This window comes from Sorex araneus, chromosome 7 (assembly GCF_027595985.1).
Source record: "Sorex araneus isolate mSorAra2 chromosome 7, mSorAra2.pri, whole genome shotgun sequence".
Classification (NCBI taxonomy): Eukaryota; Metazoa; Chordata; class Mammalia; order Eulipotyphla; family Soricidae; genus Sorex; species Sorex araneus.
In genome coordinates, this window is record NC_073308.1 from 53752809 (window position 1) to 53771294 (window position 18486).

An 18486-nucleotide genomic window follows, 5' to 3' on the forward strand; every position below is an offset into this window, starting at 1 on the left:
ATTGAAACAAATCCCAGTCTGATGCCCTGCACTGCTTCCGGTCCCCTGAGCACTGCCAGGAGCAACCCCTGAGCACAGTGGCAGGAGTAAGCCCTGAACATTGTTGGGTGTGGCCCCCAAACCAAACATTTAATTTCTAACATCTTTATTTCTTAAATCTAATGTTTTGAAATAATTCTAAAGATGTTTAAATTTTCATAAGGGTTTAATATTCTTTCTAAAAGAAATGACAGTTTTTATAAATGGAAACATTAATCAATTGACTACTACCAGGAATAGAATTGTGCCTGCATCTATGATATAATTAAATATACCCTAGACAGGAAATGCTTCCAAGTAAATTTGCTTGGAAAATAATTAAATATAGAAGATTGTCTTGATATAGAAAATATCTTAGATGCCATGGAAATTTTTGAAATGATCTCTTGAATAAGAATTCAGTCTACCCATAGGCTATATGAGCTTAAGATCAGTGACAGTATTCAATCTTCTTTTTCAGAATATTAGTAAGTAATACCCAAGGCACACATCTAATTTATCTTTCCTTTAAAACTCTAAAAGGCAAGTAAAGCATTCTACCTGTTGATATTTTAGTTGCACATTAAAATTTCCAGTTATTTCCATGCTGATACTCTTAAAGAATATTACAATATTTAACTATATACCAACTACAATAGAATTCCTCACAGATGACCAGATATTTTCCCTTCATCTTCATTAAGTATGAATCAAAACCAGTTAGATATTGGTTTTGATACCTAAAGAATCCTTCTTTTTTCAACTATCCACAGCTATAAGTCTAGAGTTTCTTCATACACTTTATATACTTCAATTGGGAGATTTAACAGCAGTTGAATAGAGGAGTGGAATCCTGGTTGTGCCATCAAGTACATTTCTCCACGTTAACACACAGCCATAAGTCTATAATGGCACTTGAACAGAATAAGAATAAGACTTTCACTCATTCATAATGCACCTGACCCCCTAAGTCTAAGTGGGATAGGACAGGAAACAAAAAATTGGGAATGAACTTTCCTTGAAACCTGTACTTTACAGGAAATAAAGAATTTTCTTCAACACTGTAAGGCCAAGTAAATGTCTCATGGAACAAAATTTAAATATAGATAGATATGTACACATGTATTCTCCCCCCCAACTCCCTTTGCCTCTCCAGCGAACTAAAATTAAAAACAACAAAATTTGGAGGCCCAGTGAATCACAGCCCAGTGCCACAGCATCTGATCGGCAAGAGTGAAGCTATATGGAGTTGGATCGCCGTCAACGCTCCACATGCACCCTAAACATGATCTGCGCATGAGCATTTGGGATCACCAGTCCCAAGAAAACATACACAATCACCAGCACAAAGTGTGTGATGCCAGGTTAGCACCACAACCAAGCGTGGGGCACACAACCAAGTGTGCATGCCCTCTGTCATTGCAACAACCAACAGGGAGAATTAAATAGGAATCAAAACCGGTTAGATATTAGTATTAGACCAATACTACTAGAAAGAAGCATGGCATAGTGTGTGTGTATGTGTGTGTGAGTGTGTGTGTGTGAGAGAAAGAGACAGAGAGATAGAGAGAGAAAGATAAAAGTGCAATATGATTAGAAAATAGTCAATACTAACTAATTAATTAGTAGTTAATAGACTACTAACCGTGAAATATCATGTGAACAGTTAAGATATTTTACCAAGGTGAGCCCACCATTTCAAATGTGGGAAGCAGGCAACATTTCAGCCCCTTTGAAAAAAGCAGGGTCTTAGTCGCCCTAATATTTTGCATTCATGGCTGATTAGTGAATCTCATCGAATGAACTTGAAAGTGTGGCCATGAGTAGTAAGCCATGCTTCGTAATAACAAGGGAATATCTTATAAATAGGACAGGTAGACAAGATGAAAGATATCATCTTTATCTGGATACGCAGACACACACAATTAAAAAACAGTAAGTATTCTAAGACCATACACAGCAAAGAAAATTTAGTAAGGAGTTCTGAAAAGAAAGATACTTCAATTTCTAGGTTATTTGTATACTTATTTTATACTTTCAAACTCAAATGATCCATAATAAATTATTTAACCCCAACATCATTAATTACTAGTATCCACAGGACCTTCTTAAAACTGATGATGACATGAAAATCATCTTTTGGGGACAGAGGGACCTAAACTAGTCTTATGAGTATTGTATAAAACCAAAACTCCATTTAATTTTATTTTTATTGAGAAAAAAAACTGGCATACAACAGTACCAATGACTAATACGCTTCAAGATTACAATGCTACCACACCATTAAATTGGCAACACTGGGCCAGGGAGACAGCAAAGCAGGTAGGGCCCTTGCTTGTCCTGCATGTAGCCGATCCTTTTTTGATCCCCAACATCCCGTATGGTTTCCGGAGCCCACCAGGAGTGATCTTTGAGCACAGAGCCAGAAGTAACCTCTGAGCATCGCCAAGTGTTATGCAAAAACCAAAATAAATAGCCGATATTCCTCCACCTCAGCTCAGGGAAACCTTTCATCCCACTTCCCCCGCTCCTGGTGATGGAAGTCAAAATTCCATTTTTAAAAAGGGCCACTTAACAGACTCTCTACAATTATCATTTTATCATACTTTCAAATCATACTAATTTTTACATTAAAATTTAAATGATTTTACAGTACAACTTTATGGTTCACAATTACCTTAATTAGTGATGGGAAGACAGAGAACCGATAAAGAAACTTTCAAGAATTTAAACATTAAGAAATACGAAATAGGGGCTGGAGCGATAACACAGTGGATAGGGTGTTTGCCTTGCACTCGGCCAACCAAGGTTAGAATCCCAGCATCCAGTATGGTCCCCTGAGCACCGTCACGGGTAATTCCTGAGTGCAGAGCCAGGAGTGACCCCTGTGCATCACCGGGTGTGACCCAAAAAGCAAAAAAATAAAATAAAAATAAAAAAAGAAATAGTAAATAAATCAAATAAAAATATGTCCTGAAAGATAGCTGAGGCTCTGAAATAGATGGCTAGTAGCCACTCAATATAACTATTTACTGAAAATATGCTCAGAGGCCAGGGATGAGGGTGAATAGTAGGGCACAGTGTCACACACATAAGACCCTGCCAATTCCTGCTGGGCACTCACACATGCCCACACTTATGCAAAAGGAGAATTTTTAAATTCCACCCCAGATCTGTGTGGGGTGTTTTGCCACTGAGCCATATCCCCAGCCCCAAAACAATGAGGCAGTTTTTGTTTATAAGTTACGGGGCCCCTGCTTTCTGATGGTGCTCAGGGACAACGCCTGCCAGGGGCTCTGGCGTGCAAAATGTGCTCGGTCAGCTGGACTAACTCTCCAGTCCAACGACGAGTTTTTAACAGAGGTTAAGAGGAGCTGGAGTGATAGCACAGCGGATAGGGCATTTGCTTGCACGCAGCCGACCTGGGTTTGATTCCCAGCATCCCCTATGGTTCCCCGAGCACCGTCAGGAGTAATTCCTGAGTACATGAGCCAGGAGTAACCCCTGAGCATCGCCAGGTGTGACGCCAAGAGAGAGAAAGAGATTAAGAAATGCTTGCTGGTATCATTTTATATTCCTTACTGCAGTTAAGCCTGTAAGAAATTAAAACCCATTGCGGCCAGAGCGACAGAAGAGCAGGTAAGGCATTCGCCTCGCATGCAGCTGACCCCATAGGGTCCTCCGAGCCCGCCAGGAGTGATCCCTGAGTGCAGGGCCAGGAATAAGCCCTGATCACCATCAGCTGTGACTCCCTGTCCTTCCCACAAAATAACCTGTCAAAAAAATATTTGAAAATGTATTAAAATAATCCTTCCTCTTTCAACTATCCATATATGCATATATATGTATATATACATGGCCAGATTTTCTTCATACACTTTCTGTATTTCAACTGGAAGATTAAATAACAGATGAATGTGGATTCGTGCTATCTTTTATTATATTAAATATATTCGGAAAAAAATAAAATAATAAAATATTACTATTTTCACAAAGAAACTTATGCAGGATAAATTTTCAAAATAACATTTTCAATTTTCTCAAGTTTTAGTTTCAAATATGGGAAATAAGGGTACAGTGAACTCAGAAACATGAGCTCATGAATTTTTATTTTTTACCAGATTACATAAGTTTATTTCAGATGTAACAGCAACGTTAAAATCAACAAGTTTAATTCTTAACCGCACCAAGTAAACTTAGCCATTTAAGTATTTTTACAGTTATTCCTTCCAAAAAACTGAGGGAGCTTTGACATGTAATAAAAATTATTGAGGTAAAACCATTACATTAGAAAATTGCAAGATATGTCCATCATATTTTCCAGGACAAATCATTTTTACTGTGGGGTGAATAGGCAAAAGTCGTATGTTTTGCATTTGGTTCTAAAGAAAAGAATTTGTAGAGAAATCTATGCAATATAATTTGTTCAAATTGTTTTCATTTGAGGAAAGAAGTCTGAAATTCCCCCAAACAGTTGACTCATTTGAAAATCCTCCAAAAGCAATTATTGGGAAGCCAAGGTGTGTGGGTAGAGCTCATGAAATCTTGACAAAGCTAAGTCCTTAAGCAAAAAGGTTCAACTACTAGCTAAAAGATAAATAAAAAAATTATTGGGCTCTAACCTCTTTTTTACTTTATTATGTTTATAAATGGGGATGGGCTGGAGCGACAGCACAGCAGTAGGGCATTTGCCTTTCACGAGGCCGACCTGTGTTGGATTCCTCAGCCCCTCTTGGAGAGCCCAGCAAGCTACTGAGAGTATCGCACCTGCATGGCAGAGCTTGGCAAGCTCCCCGTGGTGTATCTGATATGCCAAAAAAAAAAAAAAAAACAGTAACAATAAGTCTCACAATGAGAGACATTACTGGTGCCCACTCGAACAAATGGATGAGCAATGGGATGACAGTGACACTGTAAATGGGGATGCTCAGGGAATGCTCCCAGCTGTGTGCTTGGGGGACCAATCAGTGCCAGGGATCAAACTGGGCCTCCTGCATGCAGAGCACAGGTCCAACCCACCGAGCTATCTTCCTTCCCCCCCTCAACTCTTCAGGAAGGCTGGAAACAAGTTTCAACAGGAAGGTGAGGGGAAAAGAGCCCTCACTCTGTTGCTGGGAAGGAAGCCTGTCTAGGAACATCCCCAAAATTCAAAATCAAAACTGTCATAGGACCTGAAGATCCCATCCTGAGTATCCACCCCAAGAACACTCATCATAAATTTGAAAAAAAAAAAAAAAAGTCTACGTCTCCTACGTTCATGCAGTGCTATTCAGAATAACCAAGAGCTGGAAATTACCCAGGTGCCCCCAAACAGGAAAGCAAAGTAACTGGAATTCATATATAACGGGATACTCTTCGGCTAAATACAAAATCTTGTATTTCAGCACAATTTGGCTGGAACTTGCAAGTGCTGTGTTAAATGAAGTCGGAAGTGGGATGACAAATACTGGGTCTCAAATATATGTGGAATGTAAAGAAATGGAGATACAGGAACAGAAAATAAATGAATGCAAAGCCTTAGTCCTTGTCTGGAGAACTGTATTTACCAAACAGAAGGATGGCAGAGGGGTCCCTGAAGAAGGGACCCTGGGACAGTGAGATGCACTCGTGCTTTGGTGATGCAGAACATGGTACGCCTAAGGCATAATAAGTGCCACCGTAAATCTGTAGGTCAAAATTCAAAAGAATCCCCCCCACTATCCACTGTTCTGACATCACCTTCCCCTACAGGCCGGGCATGGGGCCCAGCAGGAAGCTGAACAGGCTGAGCCCTGCACGCCGAGGCACCATGTCTCCAAGCATGCCAGAAGCGACCCCTCAAGCACGGAGCTGGGAGGAGCCCCCAAACACTGGTGTTGCCACCCCCCCCCCCAAAAAAAAGAAGAAGTAGGCAAATATTCATACCAAGGAAAAATGAAAGACAGAAAGCTATCAAGTGTTTGTCAATGGCCACCCTCAAGGGCATCGATCCCAGAAAGAAAATCAGTGACGTCAGCACTCCCCTCTGCTGCCACCCACGGCATCTCTTCCTTAACTTGATGGGACTCTCCTTCTCCCTCCTCTCATACTGCCTAAATAAAACGACTTTATTTCAAAATAAAAGAGAGAGAGAATCAATGATGTCCAAGCATTCTCTATGTATCAGCTGTTCGTGGATATATTTTATCAATTCACAAACAACTACATGATCTCATCTTCACAAACTGTACTGAGTACTCCTGAGTCCTAAGGATTCAAAGAGCAAACTATAAGATTCCAGGTTAGAAACCTGTATCAAGAAACAGGAAGTAGGAAGTGTGCTAATAACTAGTGAGAAATGACTATTGTAAGATTTTTTTAACTGTTTTCTAGTACTGGCAAATGCCTTCTGGAGTGTGCTGCACCATAGATGGTTTATTATCTTTGCTACCTTCAGAGAAATCTGTGTAAAAATTAATATACTTACTCTTTTTTCTTCTTTAATTTTTTTTTTGGGGGGTGAATGAAGGGAGGCCACACCTAGCGGCTCTCAGAGACTACTCCTGGCCTGGTGCTTAGAAATCACTTTTGGCAGGCTTATGGTTCCCATAAGGATGCCAGTGATCAAACCCAGGTCAGCCATGCAGAGCAAGTGCCCTACCAACTGTACTATTGAATATTTCTGCTCCTATTGAATATTTCGATCCTCAAATCTTTCCTTTCAGAATAACTATACCACGTGTCCAAATCAGCAGTGGATATTTCAGAAGTGAAATGTCTACTCTGCCTCCACATCACTCCCCCTCTGTGCTCGCAATCCCATACTCCACATTATATTCCATCTCTCCCTGTGTTCCATTTGAAGAAAAGAAGGTTTAAAAAAAAAAACAGGAAAGAGAGCTCAAACTCTGACCGCAGGATGCCGGGGTCCACCCCCAGCACCACATAGACCCCCCCAAGGCCCAGCAGGAGTAACTCCAGCACAGAGCCAGGAGACTGCTCTGAGCACTGCTGGGTGTGGTCAGGTAAAGAAAAGGGAAAAAAGCTGGTTTCATACTCAGTCCATAAGAGAATTATCTACTACAACTATTCAATACAACTTCCCCTTCTCAGAAGTCGAAAATTGCTTTCTCCTGAAGTGTGTAACATTACTTTTCTACCTATACATGCAACTTACACATTCACAAAGGATACAAAACACAGAACTAGTGCTTGCCTTACAGGTGGTCCACCTGGCTTCAATCCCCAGCACCTTATAAGGTCTCCTGAGCACTCCAGGAGTGATCACTGAGTGCAGAACCAGAAGTAAGCCCTGGGCACCACCTGGTGTGGCTTCAAAAATGGAGGCGAGGGGGTAAGACATAAGATATCGGTGAACCGGACATATATTCAAGCCCACCAAAAGTTTGCAACTGGAGCTGGAGAGATAGTCAGCCTAAGGGGACTCGCCGTGCAAGTGGCCCACCAACCTAGTCGTGCTCCCCCGCACTATATATGGTGTCCTGAGCACTGCCACGAGTGATCCTGGAGCACAGAGCCAGGAGTACCCCGAGCATAGCCAGGTGTGGCCCCCAAACAAAAATAAAAGTTTGCTCCTGACACTTAAGTGTAACATGAAACTGGTTAAAATAGTTAATTTAAATTTATATGACATGAAAAAAAATAAGGGGAAATATAGATTAATGCGTTACAAATAGGTTAATTACATAGTATGTGCATTTTAATCCAATAAAACTATTTGAATTATTAACAAATATTAAGTCACAAAAAAGTCTGCTTCTATACTATGAGTGGAGCCACGGATGTGTCTAGATACTAAATACATGCCCTGAGTACAGAGACCTGGTTTCACTCCAGTACCACCCTCCCAGCAAAGGAAGCACACAGTTATGGTTATTCCTCGCTGGGTTTTTATAAAAAGAAGGTATAGTGCTGAGAACAGGATAATGATTGGATCTCTAAAAGAAAATAAGGGAGAATTAATACACACATAAATATGAATAGTATTTTGTAGGCCTTTAGAAACACTTAACACAATTAAAATATTTCCTTCCACAATGTAAACATAACACCTCCATAATGAATTAAATGCTAGAGCTTCTCCCAGAGATCAACATTATCTCCTACCTACTGCAAAAGCATTTGAAGTCAGTACTTTAACTACATTCATAAATCAAAACTGAAAATTTCTAATCACTCAATACTTCTAATAATGAAAACAGACAATTTTACAACCGATAACTTAATTGTAAGATCAGTTCCACACTGATCTTGCAAAAGGACTGACTTTCAAAGCAGATTTTCCCAAAGAGACATTTTTCAAACCAGCATGCAGCACTACAAAATCTTATGACCAAGAAAAAAAGGAAAAAAAAAAACACCAAAGAAATGAAACAGTCAAAGATGAAAGGGATCCTTGCTATTGAGAGTAAAAGCTAAATTTTAGTCAAGTATATTTAAAACATGTACAGGCACAGAGAGCCACCAGTGTTCACAATTAGAGGGAGGACACAATGACAGTGATCTCTTTGACAAATAAATTGCTTGAAATATTGCATGACTTGCTACACAACACCCTTATTACTTTCAATTTCCAAGTGCAACCGAAAGATGGGTCCAATTATGACATCAATACAAGCTTTCTTTCAAAATGGAATGAAAGAACAGTAAATCCCAGTGGACATGGGGGTTCTGCAGCAGAGATGATGTAATATATAAAAATAGACATCCTCGAACAGAAGCTGAGACTTGGGTAAACAGCACACTGCATACTATTCTCAACTGCCTTGCATGAATTTGCAATGCATGCTGTTAATAGCACAAAGGGAAATAATTTTATGTTTGAAACTCTTTCCTGATTCACAGATCAACTTTGATATAGTTACCGTTTCCCCATCTGTATAAATTCAATCGATACCGATACCTGAATAGAACTGCAAGAAAGAGAACTAATCCCCCCACAGCAGGGTGACCGAGACCACTGCAGCCGTTTTCACATGCTGCAACATTGCCAGCAGTTACAGTACACCTGGCAGTGTGCCGGCACAGTCACCTATTGTTTCAAGATCTTCTGCAGGATTTTAAAATGCAACATGATGTAGGTGAAGTGGAAGCAGTAAACCTCCTGATGGCGAGTGTGAAAAGCCGAGAATGCTCTCGACACCTCTCTTTAAAAGACTCTGGTGTGATTATAAAACATCAGGCTTGCATACAATAAAGAGTATCGAGAGAAAATTTTGTAGGGCTGTTCATTTATTTATTTATTGCGAGCATGCGGCATGCATCGCTCTTCTGACACTCACTCCACACCCTCCTTTTCGTTCTTTATTCCTAGCCCAGTTTTCCCACTTCTGTTGGGTTCTCCTGGAAAAGCGTGTTTCTGACTTAGGGCCGGGGAGGGGTGCAGTTGTGGCGCTCAGTTGTAGACTGCTGGCCTCACACGGCTCAAGCCTCAGCACCACAAAACTCAATTTATAACTGGGGTCGTCCAGCGCAACCAAGCTGTCCAGCACTTTTCATGCATGCTTGAGGCCCTAGATTCCGTCCCCAGCACCACAAAATTAAACAAATCAGAGACATTAAGACCATTCAAAAAGCTACGTCCGATCCTGAAGTTGCCTCTCTCTGTATGCCTTTATAATTCCAGGAATTCCCTGTACTTCAGCTGCTCATTTATTAGGTCACTGGAGTAAGATTCGGTCTGTCCCACAGACCTCTGTAAAAAGTAAAACAAAGTCATGATAGCTCCAGTCAAAATACCAAATATCCGATAAATGTACTTCATCATAAAGGCAGCATTGTTCATTTCAGTATTTCAACAATCTTTTAAACTAACCAAACCAACTAAGAAATCAACTAAAGATGAAATAAGCTTAATCATTTCTACCTCAAGAAAATAAAAATCTTCCAGAGATATACAACATACAACCAAGGAATGGCTACAGAATCATCACATGAAAAAGATTTTAAACTATTATTAAAAATAACCTTACAGCATGGGGCTCATTTTCATAAGCCTCCTATGTAAAGCAAGCTTCATAAACTGACACATTCTCAGATAACGCATTATCACAGTCTGTTCTGTTCCCATAATATTATAGAATACTGTATTCAGCTTAGCTGACATTCATTTTAATGTACATTTTTGTGCACCTGCATCAAGAACTTCAAACTAAGTCGTCTACTTGAAAAATTTAGCATGTAAACATTAAATGGTACCTGTAGGTAGATACACCGTGGAAAAAAGACTACTAATGAAATGTGTGGCAGATAACTTTATACATGACTGCAATTTACATTATTTCACAAATTTCATACTGATTGAGGCTGTATGTTTTGCATTGTACTGTGGTCGATCCTCCGAATTAAAATGTGCAGAGTCAAGTCAGACTTCCTGAGGCAGGTCAGAGTAGGACAGTCAATGAGACCGTCACACGGCTAGGCAGCAGGGACAGCGAAGGGTCAGAGGTGCTTGCCTTGCATGCTGCAGAACCCTGGTTTGAGCACCAGCACAGGACCTGGTCTCGTGCACACCACTGGGAGTCGCTCTTGAGCACAGAGCCAGGAGCGGCCCCTGAGTATTACCAGGTGTGGAGAGCACTTTAAGTAAACAAGACTAGGAGCGTGAGGAATTTTTCAAATGTCAGTACAGATGAATACCTCTGTATAATTAATTATGTTCCTTCAAATTCAAAAGAGGGGTGGGACAATATTTTCATTAAAAAGATGAATAAAAAATGTCAATATAGGTGTGTGACAGTTTTCCAATCACCCAAAACAGGAAAAAAAAAAAAACTTTTAAAAAATATCCCCTGCCCAAATCCAGTCCCTGGAGACCAGGTAAACCTTTCCAAAGTCTCAAGTCTCAAAAGCGACTGACCCTAAACCTTCTACAGCCTTTGACAGGTACCTTCTCCTTTAGGATCTTTATCCACATCACGTGGGTAAAGTGAAAATTAATGCCACATCTAATTTTCTGGCAGTCTTAAGTACAGTCTTTACTTCAGCTCAACAAAATGCAAGGAAATGCTAATTAAAGTCATCTTCAATCTTCCCTTCTCACTGCATCTTAAAATGTGGATTCTCTTTCTAAACCTCATACCCTTGCCTTGAAAAACTGTCCTGATAACATTTCTACAAGGGCTATGAGTATTCATGGTTCTGAAGAAAATGTTTTAATCTGTGTTTAAATTACTGCAAAACATCTAATTTTAAAAAGTGTACATAAGGTATAGAGTAATTCAGTTCACTTTTTAAATTTGGCTCTTAGTTTAAAATAGAAATTTTTTTCTAATAAGAAATGTAAACTAATGTTTCTCTTAATAGCTATTTAATATGGACTTTTAATTAACATTTAATAATGTTGAAATATTCCTAAAGAATATCTTTCTCAGGTAAAAGCTCAAAACAGGTGCAATTTTCTGAAATATATTTTATCAAATTTAAATTTTAGATTTGTTATATTATTTAAAAATTAGCCCAAAACAGGGCAATCATGTCATTTGTGACATCTTAATTTTATTCTCAATAGACAATTTCATTTTAACTTGAAAAAAATTAATAATGTTTTAAGCAAAATCATTATAATAGCCAAAGATATTATATTAATGATAGGCTTCTATTATTAGATTATCCATATAATTTTTCCTGGGAAGTAAGTAAAGACAAGCATAACATTAACTAATTACGTTTCAGCTATATATCAGTGTTTCTTCCTTGACTCCAAGTTCCCTGCTAATCCAAAATTTGACCCAAAATTTCAAAAGAATACCAAAAACAAAAAATTAGTCATAAATTGGCATGAATAAAATGAGCAAAGATATTGTGACAGGTCTCGATTAAATTATAGAATGAAATACAAGCATGAAATCTAGTTAAAAATAAGCGCAATAAGAAATTATTAAGCAATTTTTATTTTTACTTTCTTTTTAATGGTCTTTATTTCACCAGTGGTCTCCCAAAAAGCTTGCACATTGGGATCACTAAAATTTGAATCTTTTGTGTACAGGATTTAAATATAAATGTCTGATTCAGAGAGCTAGTCTAGGGTAACGGTGCGTGCCTTGCATATAGACAGACCCAATTTGCTCCTGGCCCTACATACGGTCCCCCAAGTACTGCAAAGAGTGATCCCTGAGCACAGAGCCAGGGGTGATCCCAGAATACTATTGTATCTGGCCCCAAACCCATACATAAATAGTATACTAATTATTTCTTATTATATACAATGCATTACCTAAGCTGACACATAAAATAAATAACCAAAATTTCAGAATCTTTATTTTCCTCTTCCTTTTTATTTGCAAAGCAGGTTAGTACAGAGAGTATGCCTCACCTGTTATTAAAACTAAGTAGGCTGCACTTTCATTCTTTCTTTTAAAAAAGGTGGGCAATTCATCTCTAGATTTTCATAAATAAAGCAGCCAATGCCATTCCCTAAACCACTGATTCAAAGTTTTAAGTGGCTTAACTAAATGAAGACAAAATACAAAAGCACAAGACCAAGCAAAACATAATAATATTAAACTCATTAGTTAAAATGCAAATTCACACATAAGCTTAGGTTAGTATTTAGGAGACCACACAAATTACAATACCTGAGATTTAGTGCATTCCTTTGAGCCAAAATGAAATGAGTGCCATAAAAGAGGAAAGGAAAAGATGAAAATTATCAGACATGCTATAGTACATCTGACAAAATGAAGATAATGTTAAAATTATGTTAAGATGGCCATATGGAATTGGCTATATGCATAATGTTCCCTATGTCCTTTTAGCCAGGCCCTTGAAGAATACTTATAAACACTTGAAATAACCTATAAAGTATGCCCAATGCAATTATCTTTTTTTCTTGTAAAGTCCAGTTTTTCCCATTTTTCAAACTTTTATTTGTTATTTTTAATTGAATCACTGTGAGATACACAGTTACAAAGTTGATCAGTCATACAACAATCCAACACCCGTCCATTCACCATGTACATTTCCCACTACCAATGGTCCCAGTTTTCCCTTCCACCCATCCACACCAATAATTCAGCTCTATAAAAAGTTAAATAAGCCTTTTATCCTGAGTCCATCCTATTTTCATTCAAAAACGTCAAAAGTAAATTATGACTTAAGACTAATGAAATATATGATTTTCATCTCATACTTTTTTAAAATCTGATCTTGTGGTACTATACATACTAAACAAGATTATCTTGTTTTCTTACACTAAAATAATATATTTAAGTAAAATAACATATTTAAAAACATGATTTTAACATTTTCAGTTATGACCATGCTGCCAATATGACCTCATCTGTTAAAATTAAAATACTAGTGTGTCATATTATATTGTAATTAGTGACTAAATTTTATTTTCACTCTAAAACAGAATTTTTCCTAATGAAGACACCACTGACCAGACAGAAAAATATTTGAAAGACCGCTTAAGAATGTCAGCATGTAATTATAAAAAAAGATTTTTTCTTTTAATCAGGGTCAGAGAGTACAGCAGGTAGGGTGGTTGCTTTGCACATGGCTGAACGACGTCAGTTCCCTGGCACCCCATAATTGTCCCCCAAGCCCACCAGGAGTGACCCGAGTGCAAAGCAAGAAGTAAACCCTAAGCTGGATGTGACCCCAAGACAAAAATCAAAAATAGTAATGAGACATTTTAAATAATCCACATTCTCACTAAAGCTCTCAGTATGGGATCTAATTTGAAAAATAATTCCAAAATAGAAAGAATATTAAAAATGTTAGTACTAAGTTGAAATATTGGTCTATATAATTCTATAAATATTCACTACTATTTTTAATCCACAGTTCCATCTCCTAGGATGCTTTATCAACACTAAAATACTACCTTCATCTATAGAAAATGGTAACAAAAAAACCTTTCACAGATTTTTTTTTTAAATATCAAGTCTCTCCAACAGACAAACAAAGCTGTCTTTATGACGAGCAAAAAATAAAAAAAATAAATAAAATAAAGCAACCCTTCCAAATAAGTTCAATGAAATGATTCAACTACAAAATTTGTATTAAAACAGTGCATGGGCAGTAAAATGAGTAGGTGGATAAATTATGGTCAGAACTGATTAAGTAGTTCAATATAAAAAACACTAATAGACTATATGCAATAGATATTAAACATAATACAGCACAAAAAGTTACTAAAAATGAGTACATCATTTTAAGGGTATATGCACTTTCCAATGCATTATTATAGTCATTTGCAAAAGGAAAGAAAAAGAAAAAAAAAGTGAGAAACAAAACTGCCAATTACCCGTTTTCTCATTTTTATTTTAAATTATTTTTATAATAACTGTTCATTTAACAGTTTTACACATATGATTAAATTTAAAAGCTTAAGCTACCATCTTTTAAAAAATAAGAATTCTTAAATATATTTGCAATTATCTTGAATTGGCCCTCGATGGGTATAACAAATGACATTTAAGTGCATTGTACAGCATTCAAAAGGATCTTTAAACCTATTACAAAATAGTTCAGACCTTTTTAAAGTAGGGCCTGTTATAAAATATCATTTCAAATTATTTTATTTTGTCATACTAGGAAAACTATTTTCACACAGTATTCTCACAATAGTATGAAAAGCAATGAAATACTGTGTAATTTTAATCAACTTAAATGAAAAACAGGCATTAATAATACATGATACCTCATCACTGAGGTGAGAAGGGAGGCTAGAATTATAAACTGAGAATTTAAAATATCCCTCACACAAAATTGTATCTGCTGATCACAAAGCTGATCATTTAGAAAACAATTTCAGAAAATAGCTAAACGTCTTTTTATGTCTTACTTTAATGATATTTACAGTTACTCATATTATGTGTATCCAGCAAAATCTACTTTGCCTGTTTATCAAAGAAAGAAACTATTCCAAGTAGAAAACTTCAATGTCTTTTCACAGAATTCCCAATAAAATAAAGGCAGAAGAACAGTCAGTCCCAACTTACCGTATGATAGCCTCGAGGCAAAGGTGGTTTGCCAACAGGGTAAGGGTCCACAGTGTCAATGATGGTTTGTCTTTCACCTTTCTGGTTGATTTTCCGGAATCTCCTTCGAGACTGCCGATGAGAAGCTTGGCGCTGAAAATATTCTTCATTTTCATCCATATAGTCCACCTGGCAAAAATACCCAAATTTTATTCTTTCACATGTAACATTCCATATTAAGATCAGAAACAATAAAACTCACAGAAAATTCAAATGTTTTCATCTTGCAAAGACATGTGTAGACAAACTATCTAGATAGTTTCTGAACTTCTCGGGAACAAATCTGCTTTGAGTAATTTTTCTTTTATGAAAAGGCATTTTCAGTTCCACTTAGGACAATATGGGTAATTCTTGAATTTCCTGAAGTTTCAAAGGGAAGGATATTTTCAGTAGTCTTTGTGCCCGAGTATTAGCGAAAGATCTCACAGGACACATTAGTACACATTATGAAAGCAACTTCCCCCATTGTCTTAACTAAAGCTCAAAAAAATCTGATGTAAATGAGTAATGAGCAAATCTGTAAAACTCTAAATCCCAAATGACTCAAAACAACATTCTGAGCAGAATAACTTTAGTAGACTAAGGGTTTCTCTTCCTACTTTCATTTTGTATATTCAGTTTCTTTTCTTATTTTTTTAATAAATAGTGCTAGTTTTTTAAAAAAAGTTCCTCTTTTAAACATTTTGAAACTCTGACAAATGAATTAACGGAATCAAAGTTGCATGAGGTTAATTCTCACCGTACTTAAATAATGAAAAAAATAATTGCTTCCAATGGAGATAGATGCAGATTCTAAGACTGTTCTTATACTTGCAAATCTAGCACTTGTATGCATCAGCTAATATAAAAAATTCTGGAAAAAAAATTTTAAGAACAAATATCCTTCCGGACCAGAAAGATAGAACAGTGGGAAAGGCACTTGCCTTGGAAATGGCCAATCCAGGGTCAAACCCAGCAATGCCATATGGTCCCTGGGGAACTGCCAGGAGTAACAACTGGTTGTGGCCCAAACCTGCCACAACTGCCTGAGAACAGCTGGCTGCGGCCCAAAGCCACCAACCCATCCAACTCCCAAAGGAGAAACAAAAAAATCCTTCAGAGAAGCTCAAGTAGTAACACTGACAGAAGCCAAAAGTTCTAGAAAATATCTACAATGAGTTTCAAAACCCACTGCTGTGAAGTCCTATCCACCTTCATTCTTCCAGTTCCAAATCACTAGGCCACTATCAAACTCCAGTAAATTTTTTGAATTTTAGTGCAAGTCTTCACTAGCTCTGACAGAGAAGTTTCAACATTTTTGAATTTCTCTTCTATACTCTAGGGGGAAAATCCAAAATGTCTCATAACAGACATAGTAGTCATTTCCCAAATACTCGGTTTAAAGTGGACAAACAGGTTCCCATTAATATTTAGAATGCTTAAAGCTCGAGGGTTGGAGCAATAGCACAGTGTAGATGTTTGCCTTGCACGCGGCCGACCCGGGTTCAATTCCCAGCATGCCATATGGTCCCCTGAGCACGGCCAGGGGTAATTCCTGAGTGCAGAGCCAGGAGTAACCCCTGTGCATCGCCGGGTGTGACCCAAAAAGCAAAGATAAATAAATATATAAATGAACAAACAAATAAATAAAAAGCAGGGCCAGGCTATGGCCTAACTTAAAAAAAAAAAAACATTAAAAAAATATAATGCTTAAAGCTCAAAGCAATATTTAGAATGCTCAAAGCTTTCCTTCCCAGATTGGGTGCTGATGGCGAAGGTGATTGGAGTAGCAATAAGGTAACCGTACTGGGATTTCCTCCCATCTCATTTTAGTTTGGGAAATTATATTTTTTAATTTAATTTTTATTTAGACACCACGATTGGCAAAGTTGTCTTTGTTGCTAAACTTCTGGGGGGGAGTGGGGCTTAAAGGAATTCCACTGATGCTCAGTGCTAGTAGTGGAAGCCAGGGCGCTGGTTTGCAAGCGTATTTTCTAACCCTGAGTCAACGTCTTGGCCCCTCAATGCTGACTTCCAGAAAAGGAATACTTATCTAGCATATCACTCTTACACAGGAAAGGAAAACATGGGCTTTGAATAAGCACTAATAAAAAAATTATGTTAATAAATTTATATTAATTCAATTAAAATTTAAGGCCTTACTAGCATGTTCAGTCAGCATACCAGTCTAATTTTCTTTTAATTAGTTGAAGGAATTACTTATTGTCTTTCATTAACTGCTGCTTGAAGATATGTCTTCATACCTAGAAGAATCTCATTCTACTAATATTTGTGACCTGCTGCATTTCAAAGATTCTCCTCAAATTTAAATTAAATGTCATTACCACAATTTGATTTACAAATGTCATGCACCAAATACTTAAGCACTTGTCCCTTCTAAAAATTTCTATCTTACGGGGGCTGGAGAGATAGTACAGCAGGTAAGATGCTTGCCTTGTACACACCCAGCCTGGTTTGATTCCCCAGCATCCCATCTGGTCCCTTGAGTACCATCAGGAGTGATTCCTGAGTGCACAGCCAGGAGTAACCCCTGAACATTGCCAGGTGTGACCCCAATACCCACCATCCCCCTCAAAAACAACTTTGGATCTTTTCATTTAAGAAACCCTATAAATAATTACAATATGTTGAGTACGAACTTAACTGCACAAAAGCTGTATATCAAAATTATAAAACTATATAATCTATTTATGAAAGTGCTTTACTTTCATACTTTCTATGTGGATTCAAAAGAACATCACACAAATATCCTTACCACAATCATTTCAGAGGGTTCTAAAACAATGCATTCACAGCCGCGCCTAAAGCTTCCTGCAGAACGCTTGCCAAAACTAGAATTAAAAAGAAAAATAGATTTAGAAATACAAATTATGAATAAGTCAACCATCAGATAAAAATGAAAAACAGTACAAATTCATAACTCACACATTAAAATATCTTTAATGATTACATGGAATGGAAAAGAATCTTTCAAATGATTACATCTGAGACTTTTTTTTTCTGAAAAATGCAAACGCACGGTTTTAAAACTAACAAAATATAAAGGAAATCAATATGAATGTGTTGTGTGAAAGGCATTTAAAAATATTTCCCAGTGAGGTGAAGATTTAGTATATTCTACAAGAGGAATGGGAACTGAGTCAATGGCAACATAAAAAGATGCAAGTAAGTATAAAATGCAAGCACACTCCTACACTTAATTCACTGATGTTAAACTTCACCTGAAAATATGCGCTTTTTCTAAAATCAACTTATTTTCATTTTTAAAATGAACTTATTTCAAATAAATGTTTAAAAGTATATTCAACTTAGGACTCTTTCTTATACACAATGTATATTCAAGTAGACACACTGACTCTCTTTTTTCTTTTTGGGTCACACCCGGCGATGCACAGAGGTTACCTCCTGGCTTTGCGTTCAGGAATCTCTCCTGGCGGTGCTCAGGGGGACCATATGGGATGCTGGGAATCAAATCCAGGTCAGCCTCATGCAAGGCAAATGC

General features: G+C 37.4%; 1 protein-coding gene across 3 annotated transcripts in view; it reads right to left on the reverse strand.

The window, feature by feature from the left end:
• The window catches only part of RAPGEF2 (Rap guanine nucleotide exchange factor 2), a 239142-nt gene that overhangs the window by 92844 nt on the left and 127812 nt on the right, over nt 1-18486 (reverse strand). For 2 of the 3 annotated variants that reach the window (XM_055144324.1, XM_055144320.1), the window contains exons 5-7: nt 17740-17815; nt 14946-15113; nt 12573-12590 (exon numbers count right to left, since the gene is read on the reverse strand). In XM_055144324.1, coding sequence (XP_055000299.1) covers nt 12573-12590; nt 14946-15113; nt 17740-17815 — 262 coding nt within the window. The remainder of the gene's footprint in view (nt 1-12572; nt 12591-14945; nt 15114-17739; nt 17816-18486) is intronic. The other variant, XM_055144321.1, reaches the window with a different exon arrangement.